The sequence below is a fragment of the Hippoglossus stenolepis genome, chromosome 3 (genome assembly GCF_022539355.2).
Source record: "Hippoglossus stenolepis isolate QCI-W04-F060 chromosome 3, HSTE1.2, whole genome shotgun sequence".
Taxonomy (NCBI): domain Eukaryota; kingdom Metazoa; phylum Chordata; class Actinopteri; order Pleuronectiformes; family Pleuronectidae; genus Hippoglossus; species Hippoglossus stenolepis.
Window position 1 is genome coordinate 25,032,250 of NC_061485.1, and position 15,534 is coordinate 25,047,783.

General features: G+C 42.6%; 1 protein-coding gene across 8 annotated transcripts in view; it reads right to left on the reverse strand.

The window, feature by feature from the left end:
- foxp1b (forkhead box P1b) overlaps nt 1–15,534 on the reverse strand; it is a 158,826-nt gene that overhangs the window by 76,650 nt on the left and 66,642 nt on the right. For all 8 annotated transcript variants that reach the window (XM_035152767.2, XM_035152771.2, XM_035152763.2 and 5 more), the window contains one exon: nt 8,461–8,630. In XM_035152767.2, coding sequence (XP_035008658.2) covers nt 8,461–8,619 — 159 coding nt within the window. In that variant the 5' untranslated portion in view covers nt 8,620–8,630. The remainder of the gene's footprint in view (nt 1–8,460; nt 8,631–15,534) is intronic.

Sequence of the window (15,534 nt, forward strand, 5' to 3'; positions counted from 1 at the left end):
ATAATAAATCACTGGGACACTCCTGCAATTAAGTTTGTGTTATTTGACTGTATTCATTTGCTTTCCTTTAGTGTAAATACATTTGTTTTCATTGTGCTTTACTTAAATTAATTTCTCTGATGTGACATTAGTTTGCCATGTTAACCTTGGTGGAAAATGAGTAAAAACCTGGGGAAGCAGGTAGAAATAGGTCACCTGTTTAAATCTGGTCTTTAACTCAGAGTCCTTGTGGAGCTGAGACGCTCTGGGCACAGTTGTGTCAGGATGCTCTGGGGACCAATGCCGTCTGTGTGCTAACAAATGGCAGCAGGTGGCAAACAGGTATTTTGCTACCACCACCTAGCTCCCCCTATTACCCCCCCTCCCCCATCATCTCCCAGCCTGCATGGCCAGGCCTCACAGCCTGACGCCGAGAATGAACTCTGATGTCCGTTACCCACATTGTGCCAGGAGATTATGAATAAGATATAAAATTCAAACTCGCTACAGGATTTTCACATTAGCTGGGCTGAGGAGGTGATGACCTCTATGCATACATGTATACAAGCAGGCGCACAGGATCGGGCTACTCCACGTTTGTGGCTGTTTACCTGTAAAAATCCCAAAGATACCTTAATCTGCAACAAATATTAGGGCTTAGTGAAACAAATAAGTGTTTTAAGAGGAGACAGTCGCGGTTTCAATTTCAATAGCTCATTTAACCCTTATCTGCCCAAATCCTTGGGGTCCATTCTATGTTAATTGGATCTACATTGCACTAGCATTGGGGGTGTTAACAAGCACAGCCTATGAATATTAATTACCCTGAAGTTTTATGCACAGGAAAGACTTCACTGATACATATTAATTCTATGAAGTTTTTAAAGTAGTGCTCTCATTAAAAATGAATAGGCCCTGCGCTTGAATGTTTTCCCAAGAGGAGCTGTGCATCCTTAGGTCTATCCCTAATAAATTGGGTCAGATTGGCTATCCTTAAAGAATAGCTTCTCCTTAAAATGGCATTATTATTCAACTAAATGTAAACATTCCAATCGGGTGAAGAAAGGGTTTTGTTTAAACAGTGTTTTGACAATGGCTATTAAAGCCAGTCATGTCTGAGCGTGCACTTTCCCAACCACAGTCTCCTGAGGCCCTGTTAAAACGGTTACTTATTTACAACACTAAACACACAAGTTGTTCGGCTAAACAGCGCAAAATTACTCTGCGTGCCTGCGTGTGTGAGGGGGTGGGCGCTTGTTTGAGGATTTGGGTGTGCATCTTGATGTGGAGCAGTCATAAGCAGTTGTTGGCACAATGTTTAAATAAAACATTGAGGATGCATTAGTCCTCTGGCTTGCCGAGGCCTCTCTCTCTAAGCCATTTAATACAGAACTGACGCAGACGTGTTTCCCTGTCTGCCTCCAGCCAGCTGCTTGAGACACCTGCTCAAAGTTTAGAGTTGCCCACTTCAGCACAAACACGCAGACTAAGGCCATCAAAGAACATCCGGGCGCCACACAATGAAAACCACTTTGGTCTTCCTAATGATACCAGCATATACACTTGCATCTTTTCCATGGGAGGCATTTGTACGTCCACACATCCTGGAGAGATTCCCTCATCCATAAATTCTCCACAGGGACATAAAGGTATATCTAACCTTAAAGACAGAGGGTGCACAATTGTTTTTGTCTGACTATGTTTACATATAAACACGAGTCCGAGTTAATATGAGAAATCAGTTAAGGGAGTCAGATATCTTGCATTTGTGCTGCTGCAGCTGGATTAGTGGCTGTGTGAGAGGATGAAATTGTCAGAGTGAGTGACTCCTGACTTTCTCTGGTGTTTCTTTTGCAAGCCGCCTTGTAAAAACTCTGGATAATCTCCCAATGAGCCCATGTGAGAAAACAGCAGGATTTAGGGATTCCTCATGAGTGAGTGGGCATGTTGATGACATTTCTAACGCACAACAGACAGAAAACTGAAAAACACAAATATCTCAGGATGAATAAGTGGTGCCACACACATAGAAAACACCAACAAAAAATGTCACGAGAGATTTTGGTGATGAGGGCCAACGCTGGTGTTGATGTGCTGTGTGATCTCTGCAGCTGAATTTGTGTTCCCTCCTGCACCACCCCTCACCTGAACACTTTCTGTGTTGCTGTGAATTCATCTGAGCAGAGAATCTCCTGCTACATTGTTCATGTGTGAAAAGCAAACTCAGAAGAAACTCCAGACCACATTGTGTGGACATACTCTCGAAATCATGCTTGAAAACGGCTTTTGTTTCATAAGACATCTGCTTGGTAATGTGAGTAACAGTGAGTAAGCCAACTCTGTAGTCTGTATGTCCTAATGTTTGAACTCTTTACACACTGCCTTTTGTTTACCTATAGTTAATGGTTGGTCAAATGATCAGAAATCTACCTGTATTAAACAGATCTATTGCCCAATTGTTTCCATTTCAGTCTGTCCATGCTACGCAAACACATTTTTCACACTCAAACACAAAGATTTTCCCAAATGTGGTCAAAATAGAAAATATTCGACAATGAAATATGTCTGCTCAGCCACACATCCTCTAACTCTCTCTGTAACATCTCATTTTGCTTGGCATCATACGATAAGACGTCTCATTTGCTTGTATTCACTGTTGTCAAAATAGTTTGCAGCATGACATAGAGATATGGTTGACATCTCAGGAATTACTGTTAGTCTTTGTTTATAGCTAGCATTTATGAGCCGTGATCAAATATTTGTTCAGTTGTCTGGTGACAGGAAGAGGACATTTTTGTCAGGGAGAACAAGTGAACTGTGTGTTTGGCTGCACTGAATGGTTATAATGAGGTGGTGGAGAGCAGGAGGGCACAGAACAGAAAACCAGTATGATGAAACTCAGGGGGACCAGGCTTCAGTGTGTCTGTCCCACTCCATAACAGCTACTGACTGTTTTTAAACAGATGATGATGACATTTAGGTATTTCCCTTTTGTTTCAGTGCAGATGGATTTTACAAACTACCTTTACATTGTTAACGCTGGTGAGGTTATATATTGATAGTATTTTCAGATGTATCAATTCACCTTCTTAATTCATCCTACCTAATGAAGTAAATATGATTATTTAGTAATTTTGTTGGTTGAATAAGGTTGGTATTAATTTAAAAAGTTGTATCACTTGTTGTTGTCATTTATATTTAATATAATATTGTTTTCCTTTGTGCTGTGATGAGGTGAGATCTGCGCTGTGAGATGAGTGAATGTGTGTGTGACTGTGTATGTGTGTAACTGTGTGTGTGTTCTTACTTGAGTCCATTCGGATTACCACAGTGTCAAACAACTCTTGTGATCCCCCTCCTGCTGCCCACATAAGCAGGGTGTGTAAACAGGATGTCGACCCGAGCAACAGTCAACTATTTTAAACCATGGGCCTCGGCACAGATGCAACCTGTGCTTCATCTCCTCCCAGTCGGAGAGCGGTGGCTGGAGGTAGACTCAACAAAATGGATGAGTTCATAGGCTGGCTGTCTTGGAGACATCATAAGACAAAGCAGAGGTGCTGGGTGGTTTACCTCCCAAAACCTCACCAACAAAACTCTGGTGACAAAAGGATTTGAAAAGTTGCACCTAGACTAAATAGTTTTTTTCCTCTAATAAAAGAATGCATGAAGCTGGGTTTAAAAAAGCAATATGCTTCAAAATGAGAGAAGATTGAGCCTTGGTAAAATATTTGTGATATTTTCTCTGACATAGACTGTGTTTTTTCTTCCTGTAATAATTATTTCCCCCTTTTTTCGACATTGCAGCGCATCACTGTTCAATTTTCACCTCCATCTGTGTGATTATTAATCAGATCACACATCAATTGCCAGAACCAGCAAAAAAATTCAGCCTGTAATAAAACTGTCATGTGCTGTGGTATTAAGACAGATGTTGCCAGTTGTGTGATAACATAATTAAACTGTTCTGTGAGGGATTCCATAAAATTATTCAAATTGGACGAGCACTATCATTTTACCAATAAAGCAATTTAGGGCAATATGCAGTGTCATAACACTGATGTTATCCTCTCCGCCAGATTTTCCAATAAGTTGGAGCCTGTGCTTGGCCTCCTGTGACAATATGAACACTATAAATGAAGATACCTGAGAGCTTCTGGAGATGGAGGCTCGGGTCTTTTCACTGTGATCCGCTCTGTGGATACATATTCGCACAGTGCATGACTTAGATGACAAGGCTCAGGAAGGAAGCACACAGTCAGTAGGATAATGCACCACTGCTATTGGTCAAAAAGCACCCAGAGCAAAGAAGCTTTTATCACACGTGTCAAATATTCAGCACTGCACCGCACAGATATATAATTCTGCAGCAGAGTAAATACAGAGATACTGGCAGGAATTCAATTCAAACGTGTGGCGATAAGGCAGCGTTCTTCTTGTGAAACACCAAAACACTGTATGTATTTCAATCCGGGCATCGCACTCTGTCCCTCTTGCCCTCAGCTCAGCAGCAGAGTACATGCGATTAACAGAGATCTGAGGCAGCAAATGTTCTGTGGCTTCCTCTATGACCTGATGCTGTTAACTCCCCCAGTCTGACCATTAGCCCAAAATATGGACAGGATGCCAGAAACCAGCAGGCCCTACACTGCCAGGCCTGGCCTTTTGGCCTTGATTCTCTCTGAGCATGTATGTGTACTGTATGTCTGCGTGTGTGTGACTACGTCTGTGTGAGTGTGCTGTGATAGCGAGGCTTATCATCTAGCACTTCCCCCTAAAGCTTGGCAAAACAGAGCTCCATGACGGTGGCTAAGATGTGCATTTCCACCTTCTCAAGCCTCCACCAGGGACAGTGGCCTTGCATTATGCAAACAGAAAACCTGTGCCCACTCAGCTCTTTCTGCAGCCACCGTGATGCGTGTCACTCTCTCCTCTCTATACACGCAACACGCCGGACACCTCAACCACGCAGGCAGAGCAGCAGAAGACAAAAAAACAAAACAACAACCCATACTATGTTGGAATCATCTTCAGGGTACCAAGCAGCCTGGAAAGAAGAGCCATTACTCATCCCTCTTTTATTTTTTTCACCCTTTAAGATAGTGTTGGGTTATATTTGCACAGTATCGCTGAGAGAAAGAGACAAGATGATATTTTAAAACTCGCTCTAACTTGATTAAAAGGGCTCCTCTAAAAGACAGGATATTAATATTTAATGCTCTACAGTTGTATCAGTTCAACCAAATTTAGAGTGAAGGAACGGTTTGGGTGGTTAAACATGTGAGATGTTATAAAATGATCATACATCACAGGAAATCCATGTAGGGAGTCTGAATGTCCTAAAAACAGCAGCTTCAAAACTGATACAAAGTCCCTATCATCATAATTGTTGCTGTTGTCTGTGTTTTTTTACTACAACAGCTACACAACACAACTTCCTGTTGCAAAATCTGTGAAATCACAAAACGGGTTATTGCAAAAGCTCTTCTGTTGTGTTTTTTTTTTTTATCCTGCAGTATCTTCATTTCCTCATGTGGATAGTGCAAAAAAACTACTTCTGCGACACAATAGAAACACATAGAGTATTAAAACAAATATTATATTTATGTTGTTAAAATAAGGATGCTCATATATTATGCACAAGGAGCTGCAAACAAATAGGTACAACAACATTATAAGCACACCCAAATGAACAATGGTTACATCACAACAGATAACAACGGAGTTCCTCACAAAGTGAAGTCAAAAAACAGACAGGGGCTTTTCTTCATCCTTGGTTCTTAAACAAACAGTGTTTGACTTACTAATAGAGATGCTTAAATCAAGCTTATGGTCCACTTCCCCCAAATCTGACTAGTCTACAAGATGAATTCCCCTGTCAGAATTAAGATGATCAAACAGATTACAATTATTTCATCCCCCATCTTTATTAATGAGGACTGTCTTTCATAGTTATGTCCCCTAATAAGAATAAATGATATGCCACTGCCAGGTTTGTTGTTCCCGCTCACTCAAGGGACTCGCAGACATTTGAGTCAGAGAAGAGTCTAGATTGATTTTTGCCTCACCTAAAGGGGTAATAGCATCTTGGATGTTTTGTGAAGAACAAAGAAGAAAAAAAAAACGTCAGCATGTCAGTTAGAGGCGTATTAGTGTGAGCTCCAAATAAAACTTAAAAGAAAGACTGGGAAATGCAGCAAAAGTAAAAAGTTATCAAGTAATTGAGCGAAGATCGTAATACCCCAGGGACAATTAACATGGTTCATGGTGCATGAGTGAAAATCCTGGGTTAGTCTAATGGGAGAATAAAAAGACTGCCTGCCTGCCGTCCCAGTAGCTCTACCATGGTAAGTAGCCTATCAAAGCCCAGTGTCAGGAGCTGAGAGTGAGACGTCTCGTCCTTCGTCCTCCGCATCCACGCGCCATTTATCACACACAACAATTAATACGCCTCCCTCTGTTTCAACTGCAACTGTGGGCCACACAAATTAACCAGTGGATTTGTTCAAAAGGCATAAAGTAATAACAGCGTGCCTTTTTACCACAGTTGGAAAGCAGAGGGCAAAATATGTGACTGCAATACTTTGAAATGGGAAAGAGAAAGTTTTTCCTTCCTGTAAATGCCACGACAGATACTGCGGAGTAATAGTTCTTTCTGGATGACTAGAGAACAGGGACCATGCTTGGACGGATAGCTCTATTCTAGCAGGGAGGCTTTATTTCCATCCCTTCTTGGTGTCAAGTGCACATCCATGACACCCCTCTCTCACCCCCTCTCTCTCCCCCCCTGCCTCAAATACATTCATCAAAGTTGTAACCCTGTTGTCTTTGCAGAGCGAATCAGAATGTGCCCCTGGCAAAGAATGAAGGAAAAGTCAACAGGAATTAAGTTTCAGTGCAACTGTTTACTCAACTGTGGCCTGCAGTTATTGAAATTGTATCCATGGTTTTGTGTGACTACTGCAGTAATGAATTCAGTATGGCTGTGATTTTCTCACTGACGACATGCTCGTTTTGAGCTGGAAAAAAGATGGGATGGAGGTGAGGTCTTGGAGCTGGGGGAGTAGGGATGAGGAGCAGATTTGGAAAAGTCTAAAGGACTGACCCTGTCACTGAGGAGCAGGAGGCAACATGCTAACATGCCCCTTATACTTAATGATTAGTTAAAGCAAATTGTTTGCTATTTATCCCATTACTCTCCACTAACAGATGCTTCCTGTTCTGGAGACACACTGTACCTAGAGGATAACAACTAAAATATCACATGGGGCCTGTATTGTACATTTGCTCCTCTAGCAATTAGTCAAACATCTTTCTAATGTACAATTAATTGAAGCATGGGTAATATGGAAATGATTCAAAAACATGACTAATCACAATGTAAAAGAAGTTTAAAGAGTATGTAGGGCAGAGTACTAAACTTAAAAAATTATGAATTTTACATTATGATGAAACAAATGTGTACATTAGCACTGCATTAACCTGTATACCACATCAAGTCAGATGTCAGACAATGCCTTTTCAAAGTGCTAAGCTATTTACAAACACATTTTTCATATCTTGTGTCGTCAAAATAAGAAATGACTGAGTTTGCTGGTTATCATCACTTCTGACAACAGACTTGTACATCACAGAGTCACAATATCATACCATGATGGCATGATGATTCTGCTGAAAGATGATGAATGATAATATTGAATTCCTGCTTTGCACTGTACGTTATAGCACCATACCCCCACTCTGTGCTGCAGCATGCTGCTCCATACTGTAGCATTGTTGCCCTCCCTGATGGATGTGCTCTGACAACAGACAGCGGCACAGAGCCTGTGCATCATCACCAAACAGCTCCTGACAACAACCCCAGCCGCCCTGTCGGATAGACCGAGATAGCGGATGACACAATGATCTTTTCAATGTTGTTTCCTTAAACACACTGTCGTGTGCCACACACAATGCTGACACCAACAGAAAAAGCTTGTCTGTTTGCCTCAAGTCTGAGATGGTGGAAAATGTTTTGGGCTCCACCGACAGCAGCACCGCCGCGCATCCCGGCGTCTCATTGGTTAAAGTGGCAAAGTGTGGCATTAGTTGTGAGTGTGAGGTGTGTTTACAATGAGCCGGTGAAAAATGCTGTCATCCTGTTGGATGTCACAGTTTCTTAACTGTCTACACAATCCTGCGGCACCTACATACTTAAAATATGTCAGAACACCATTATAAATATTTTACCAAAATGCAGATTCTGCATGCTACGATAAACACGTTCATAACCAAACACAATCACACAGGCAGAGCACTTCCCCTTCTTTAAATATTCAAAGAGAGCCTCAATATACATAAATAATAATAATAATGTGTTTATGTACTAGATGTACTTTGAGATGGAATTAAATATTAAGAGGCACTTTAAGAGGGGAATGAGGCCTGCTGTTGACATGGCTTAATAAAGTGAAGACAGGTGTGAAAGGGGGACTGGTCTACCTGGTGCTGCTGGAGATGCAGGAGGTCAACCGCAGTCACCTCCACTGACGGTGTGGCATTCTCGGGTCGCCCCTCCCTGGACCCGCCCTCCATGCTCGCTCCTCCATTTTGACTGGCTGGTCCGTTACTCGTCGCCTCCGTCCCAGATTCTTGCATCATGACTTAAAAACCTGAGAGAAGACACAGAAAAAAGAAAAGAAGGGGGGACAGAGACGGAGAGAAACAGCTGTTAAAACACACAGCAGTGAGGTCGCATTTCAACACCGAGCCAAACTATAAACATCTGTCATATCCTTCCCACACAATTTCACTTTTATTGCAGGTTTCCCTGTTGGTTTGTGCTTCTCTAAGTCTTGTTTGTTTGTTTGTAGCATATGCAATGAGGCAAACACACACGCACATGCTCTCACAAACTGCTTCTCTGCAGCGTAATGAACTGCTCCTTTGTTTTGTCTTTTCCGGTGCGGATCCTTTTGCAGATGACAAAGTCCTCTCTGGGCTGGAGAGAGAAATGAGTGGGACTCGGGTTCTGTTTGTGTTTTCCATTGTGGGGTGTATATATATACACAGGGGTGCGGTGGAGGGGTTTGGGGTCCAGCACACATCTGAGAGGAACCCAACCTGAGTTGAGTGAGAGCAGAGGAGCCCAAGAAAACACTGGACCTCCAAAAACAAAACACTTTCTATGGAAATGGATATATTTACTTGCATGGCTCCCAGAAGAACCACGGCAGAATGGCTTTTTAATGGGAAACAGGGCGACTGTGTGAGGCCTGCCAAAGGATCTCCATGAGAAACAGCCAATATGAGGCCAAGCGAAAACAGTCGAATCCTTTAGGGGTGCTCAATTAACACCAAAACACAGGTCTGAGTAAAAATAAACCGCTTTGAGCAGTTGGGAAAAAAATTATCCTTCATAACTTCATCAAACTGAAAAGGATAGCAAACAAATATCGTCAGCGTATAGTTTTATATACCTTTTTCAATGTATAAAAAATATGACATAAGTAATTACTGTTGAATGTGACTACACATTTTACATCCTCTGTTCTGCTGTTGAAAACACAAAAGCCAGACAGACAAGCCACCCCTCCAACCCATCTCCTGCCTTCCTGGGGACGAGTGCCAGGGTGACACCAGTGCGTATCTGTACCATGTATTCCTCAAATCAGTGGAATGATTTAGAGCTTTTGTGTGTCGGTCGCAGGCCTCACTGGTGCACTGCGTCTAGCCCCCCAATTCCAGGTTGGTTAATGAAGCTGACCAAGTCAGGCAGAAGCGAATTAACTTGGCTGATTAATTATTTATATGAAGCAGAATAAATGCCTTTAAAACACTGGGCCTCATCATGAAAGAAGGTGAAAATGGAACTAAATGCAGATTTATGGCATTGCGTTTAAGGCGTGTAATAGGAAGGCCAATGCGAGTTAATAAGTGCTCAACTACAGCAGCACAGCGTCTCCAGAGATCCCGATCTAAACAAGATGCAGACGCACACCCAGACACCGTGGGGACGCGCACTCAGGCTGACAGATAGGAAATTGAGGTTGACAACTTGTCACATAAGAATATTTACAGAGCAGACGTGAGATAATAATTATAGTTAATAGTTTATTAAAAAATAAACAGCAGTATAACAGGCACTGGTTCTCAGATAAAGTCTCAAAGCTTGGGATTTGCAGTAGCCCTTGTGGGCTTCAGTGAGCTAAAACCAGAACCAGAACAAAAAACCCAAACCCAAAGTGCACCATGGTTTACATCTTGTCTCCTGTAAAAGCAAGAAGCATGAGCGCGCGAGTCATCCGACACTGTGGCCTGTGCTGGTTCAGTTGTGTGTCATGACGCCTCCACACTCAGGGGCCTGTCTGAGCAGCTTGGGCCCGGCCTACAGGCCCAGTAGTTTGGGCTGGGACTACAGCCGGCCCCCCTCTCCCTCCAGACAGATGTTGACCCGGCTCACCCCTCCAGTCTGGCACAGGCTCTCTCCATAATGGGATTTTCTAAACAAGGGGTGAGCAAGAAGAATACTGTGGGATGGGATGCAGCCAGCCACTACTCCATCTACAGGCTCCCCCTTGTACCAACTCCCCTTCTGAGACACCAATTAGAAACACACATTCTCAAGCAAAATTAAATGCCATTTGAAATAAACCATGTGCTGACGTTATTCACCCCCATTTATTTTTCAAATAAAAGACATTTTTCCACATGCAAAAAAGAGGGCTTGCTTTCTTTCTTTTTTCTAAAGCTTCATAAAACTGGAGAAAGTAATGGCTATTATACATGCACTGTCATTCCGTGCAAAATTTTCATAATTATAACGGAAAGGCGTAAATTTCCAAATGCATGGCATCTCCAAAAGTAATCAAGGGAATGAGCCGCAGGGCTATTTTAATGTATGCAAAACTAGTGACCCACAATAAAGGAGAGAAAAAGCTTCAATGAATGCAAAGTAATGCGCGCATGCTTGGAACCGGCACTGATGAGGGGATGGCTAAAATTAACACCCAATTAATTTTCGAATTGACAAACAAATGAAACCCATAAATCTACCTTCTCGTTAATTTCACCACAGAATAATTCAAAGCTGCAATATCATGAGCGAAAAAATTGGAGGAAAAAAGAAAATGGAAAATGGGCATTATCCATCATAAATATCAAGCAGATAGGAAAGAGCCTTATTAGAGAGTTGCGCTGATAACAATGTTAATCTGTGAGGCACTGAGGCAGGGACGCCATCATCAGCTGGGGCCCCGGCCACTCAAGCCACGTGACTCGGCCTGCGTTTGTTTATCCATGTATTTATTTTCACTTTGCTCAGGGGATAGCCTCCTTCGCCATGACTCAAGGAGCTCCAAGTTTTTCCATCCGTTCCATTTATACAACGTGCACAAATTAAGCTGTAATTACGGGTCAAGTGTCCCACTAAAAGGGGTGCAGTTACTGGGGTTAAGAACATATATACATAAATATATGTTCATGCTCCAAACACAAACATTTCAACATAAAACAATACACAAAAAGAGACATGTGCATAATAATATTCCTTATTAATACTGGAGCATGTCAGCTGTTTCTTTTTTAATCCTTAGCTGGAAAGAAGTTTAAAGAACAAGAATGAAAATAATGGAAATTCCAGGAGATCAAAACAAGGCAAAGACGGTTTGTTCAAAAAGAAACCGGCTGTGCTGTTGATTATTAGATGCCTCTCTGTTCTTTGGAGGGGGGGGGTTGCTTGCAAAACAAAACAAGTGTTTGGAAAAACACTGGATAATAAAAAAAAGGTCAGAGTTTCTGTTTGTTTACAGTTTGTTTTGTTTTCCCTGCCTCAAATATGAGGAGTACAGTACAAACAAGAGTCTCATGTGTCTCCCACCTGACCAGACAGGTTGAAGGTTAAGAACAGCCGGCGGCCAGAGCTCATCAGCCCTGCCTCTCCTTGCCTCCCACCCCCCTCCGTGGAAACATAATGCCTGTCCCCATGTCATGCTTGCCTAGAATTCAACAGCTCAAACAAGTCAGCAATTCGATTCAAGGTAGGGTCGGCCCGCGCAGCTGTGCTTTGACCCTTCTCCATGTTCTGTTTTTCTTTAATGCTCATGACAGTAAAGCCTTAGCGGCCACCTGCTTCAACTCACCGAGTTCTCACACAGCCCTTGTTTACACAAGCACACAACAAAAGCACAACATTTCTTGGGTGGGAGATAAAGACGTACAAAAGGAGGAGACAATGGGGAGAGGTTCTCTTTAGAGCTGTTTAGGTTCGGCTTGGTTGCTAGACTAGACAACACATCAGCGTGTACCGGTGGTGCAACAACAGAATGCTTCTCAAGGTTTGTTAAGAGTTGTATGTTTTGCCGTATTTTGGCTCCTGGTTCTGGGGAAAAGTCAAAAGACACAAGCTGTATGATAAATTATCCATTATCACAGGCCTCATCGCTGATGACAAACTACTCTGAGACTCCTGGAAACATCCACAGGCTGATAAATGGGGTAAAATCCCAACAACCTTTCATTACTGTAGCCCCATGCCCTTGTGTACAGGGTTGGGTACCAAAATCAGGTAGCTAGTGGACCGGATCACGATGCAGATTTCGGTGACTAATTTCAGTGCATGAACTATGTACTGAACAAGTCGCCTTGTAGGCAACATAAACATCACCACAAATCCCTCGTTAACATTATAATTAACTCTGGTGACAACACACTCTCAACATGGCTCTGGCAGCACGTAACTTTAACCCACAGTTAGCTAGTAGCTACCTCAAACTCGAGGCGACACAACAACAAAATGCTTAAAGCTAAAGGATAGAAAATGTGGCTGTATTTCACGTGAAAGGATTCTAAAACCGGGGTGTACAACACATGTTTAAAAAATTCCATGTTCTGGCACCGTTTAAAAAGTTTTAAAAGAATTGATTTAACACTGGTATCGGAAAAAGCTCTAACGGTGCCCAACCTTACTCATATATGGGCAAGATTTGCATTATCTGCAAAAAGTGGGACTTTTACAAAACCAGAAGCACATCAATCTACACTCTCAATTCAATTCCCCGTCCACTCTCCGTTGAGATGAACTAACGGCAGGGATGACATTTTGCCAAAAGAGACTTCACAGTCAGACCAAACAACCATGTAATCTTGTCAGCCACTTCAACCAAGTCGCAGATAAGCAGAGCATATCTCCAGACTACTGTGACAATAAAGTAGGGACACACACACCCTACCCCCTGCAGGCAATACCTCCACCGCAATTTTTTTTTTTTAAGTCCCACATCCCTGCACCACATGAAACACAGAAGCCTTTTCTAAAGTTCTTCCCAGACCTTGTATGGGCTAGAGGCAGACCACTCACACTGGCAAACAAAGCAGCTGTTTGTTTAATAAGTGATTGCTGCCATGGCTACAGTAAACAGGAGGAGCGGGGGTTTGTGTTTATGAACAAACACATCTCCTTGCAGGAGCCATTTAATATTAACCAGGTGGAATGATCGGGCGATTTCCTAGGTGACACTAGCGGCAGGCAGAGTGTAAACAGGTTCTGAGAGGAGAGGGGGGCCAGGCGTTAGGGATTCAAGGTCGATGCAAATACAGCTTTCGGCTAAAAAGCAAAGCAGAAGTCAAGATAAACAAAAAGTCATTCTTCTGACATTTGAAGGCGCGTTAAGCTGGTGTGTTCCAGCTGCTCGCAAGCCGCCCTGAATGAGAAGGAGAAAGGCGAGAGGGCGGACTGGGCGGCCGGCCAGCGAGGTTGTCTCCAATGGAAACACATTATTGTCAAGCAAAGCGACCGAAGTGTTTCATCCAGACCCAACAAACAGTGGCTCTTCACAGCAGCGCAGTGAGGAACTTGTAAAAACATGTTAAACATTTACCTTTTTCAATTATTCAGTAACAGGGTTTGTGGAAATAACAAAGGATGTGTGAGGGCGCCCGCAACGTGAGGGTATGGAGCGAGAAAACAACCAAAGCAAAAAAAGAATTAGCTGGAAATGAATGAACAGAGATGTTATCTATCATAAACAACAAAGAAAAGTGTATGGGTGTGATTGCTTGATTCACGTGTTTCTCCATCTGCTGGATCAAACATTTCATTTGTTCAAATATAAGCAGTGATTACACAAGAAAATGTAGGTATCGGAGTGTGGGGACTTTCAAGCTGCATGTCACCTTGACCATGAATTTTTCTTGAACTCAACAACATGCCATCTGCTGAGCTGGATGGCAAAAACTTTGGATTCTGTCTCCACTTCCACATCAGATTCCATTTAGGTGGGTTCAAAACACATATTTATACCACATTGTGACAAATGTGATAGGATTCTCAAGTGTGACATTTAGATTAAAAACTATTACAACACCAGAGCAGAGGAAAAGGGGCTCGACATCATATGAATATCAACCTTTTATCATGCTACAAGCTCAAATAAATGATCAATAAGAGCAACACTAGAAGGCAGACTCCAATGGAGAAGCTGAGTAGATTCATAATTTCAGGAAATATATAAACCAGTTTGTCTCCTGTGCACTGAGCCAATCCCGAGGAACACCTCAGCATGAAGGCCTGCTGTGCACAGACAATGACGGAATGTGCCAAAGTAAGGCAGGCCACGGTATTTTTAGTACAACTAGGGCCGATGGAGACTAAGTAAATAGAGAAGTCTAATGAGTTTAAATCTGGTTGTACATGGATGGAATAGTAATTCTGGGATGTGAAGCCTCTTTTAGGAGTGGTTCGCCACACATTTTCTCAGCGACTCTCCTTCATTCGACTTTGATAATCTTGCTCACATGTGGCTCATGCCCATTAACACCACACCACGAGGACAGACACCAGGAGACCGGGGGCCTCGTTTTCTGACCACAGGCTCGACACGCAGGAATGGTGCAGGCGTCTCTTCCCTCAAGCTCATCTTGCCAATTAGACCTGTCAAACAGACGTACCCGTAGAACAACACAACTTCAATCTATCAGCATCCTATGGGAGCTGCAGAGGCGCTTATTGTTTTAACATTACTTAAAACGTGTCATATATTTTTAATCATTTTCACTCGAATTCATGTAAGGGCTGCTCCCCTGGGTTTGGGAATGCAAAGGAAATGTGTCAGATGCATTTTCCTGGGAAAATCAAGGTTAGTCTTAACGAACCCGTCTAATTAATATCGCATGCCTACGCAAAGAGAGGACAATATTATTAGAGCTGCTGTCTTTTGCGGAAGGAGGGGGCTGCTTTAACCCACCACAGTGCACACTTCTTTTTCTGTGAGCTGACAACATTTAGCCTAATCATTTTTTGCGAAAAAGTTTTGCAGTTCGGTTAAATCATCAAGACAGACCTGCGGTAAACCACAGCTCCACACACACAAAGTAGGCCGCTAATTACTGTTGAGCAAGTCGTCAAGTGTGGTAAATGCATTTATTATTATTCCTCTCTCTGTACCATGCAAGATAACTGGGACAAACTGTAGGCGCTAGCACAACCCCTGCTACTTAAATGATTCTCAACACCGTTTCATGTTTCTCTCCAGACAAAAAATGCACAGCGGGAGCCATTGGGAGTTTGGGGCTCTCAAA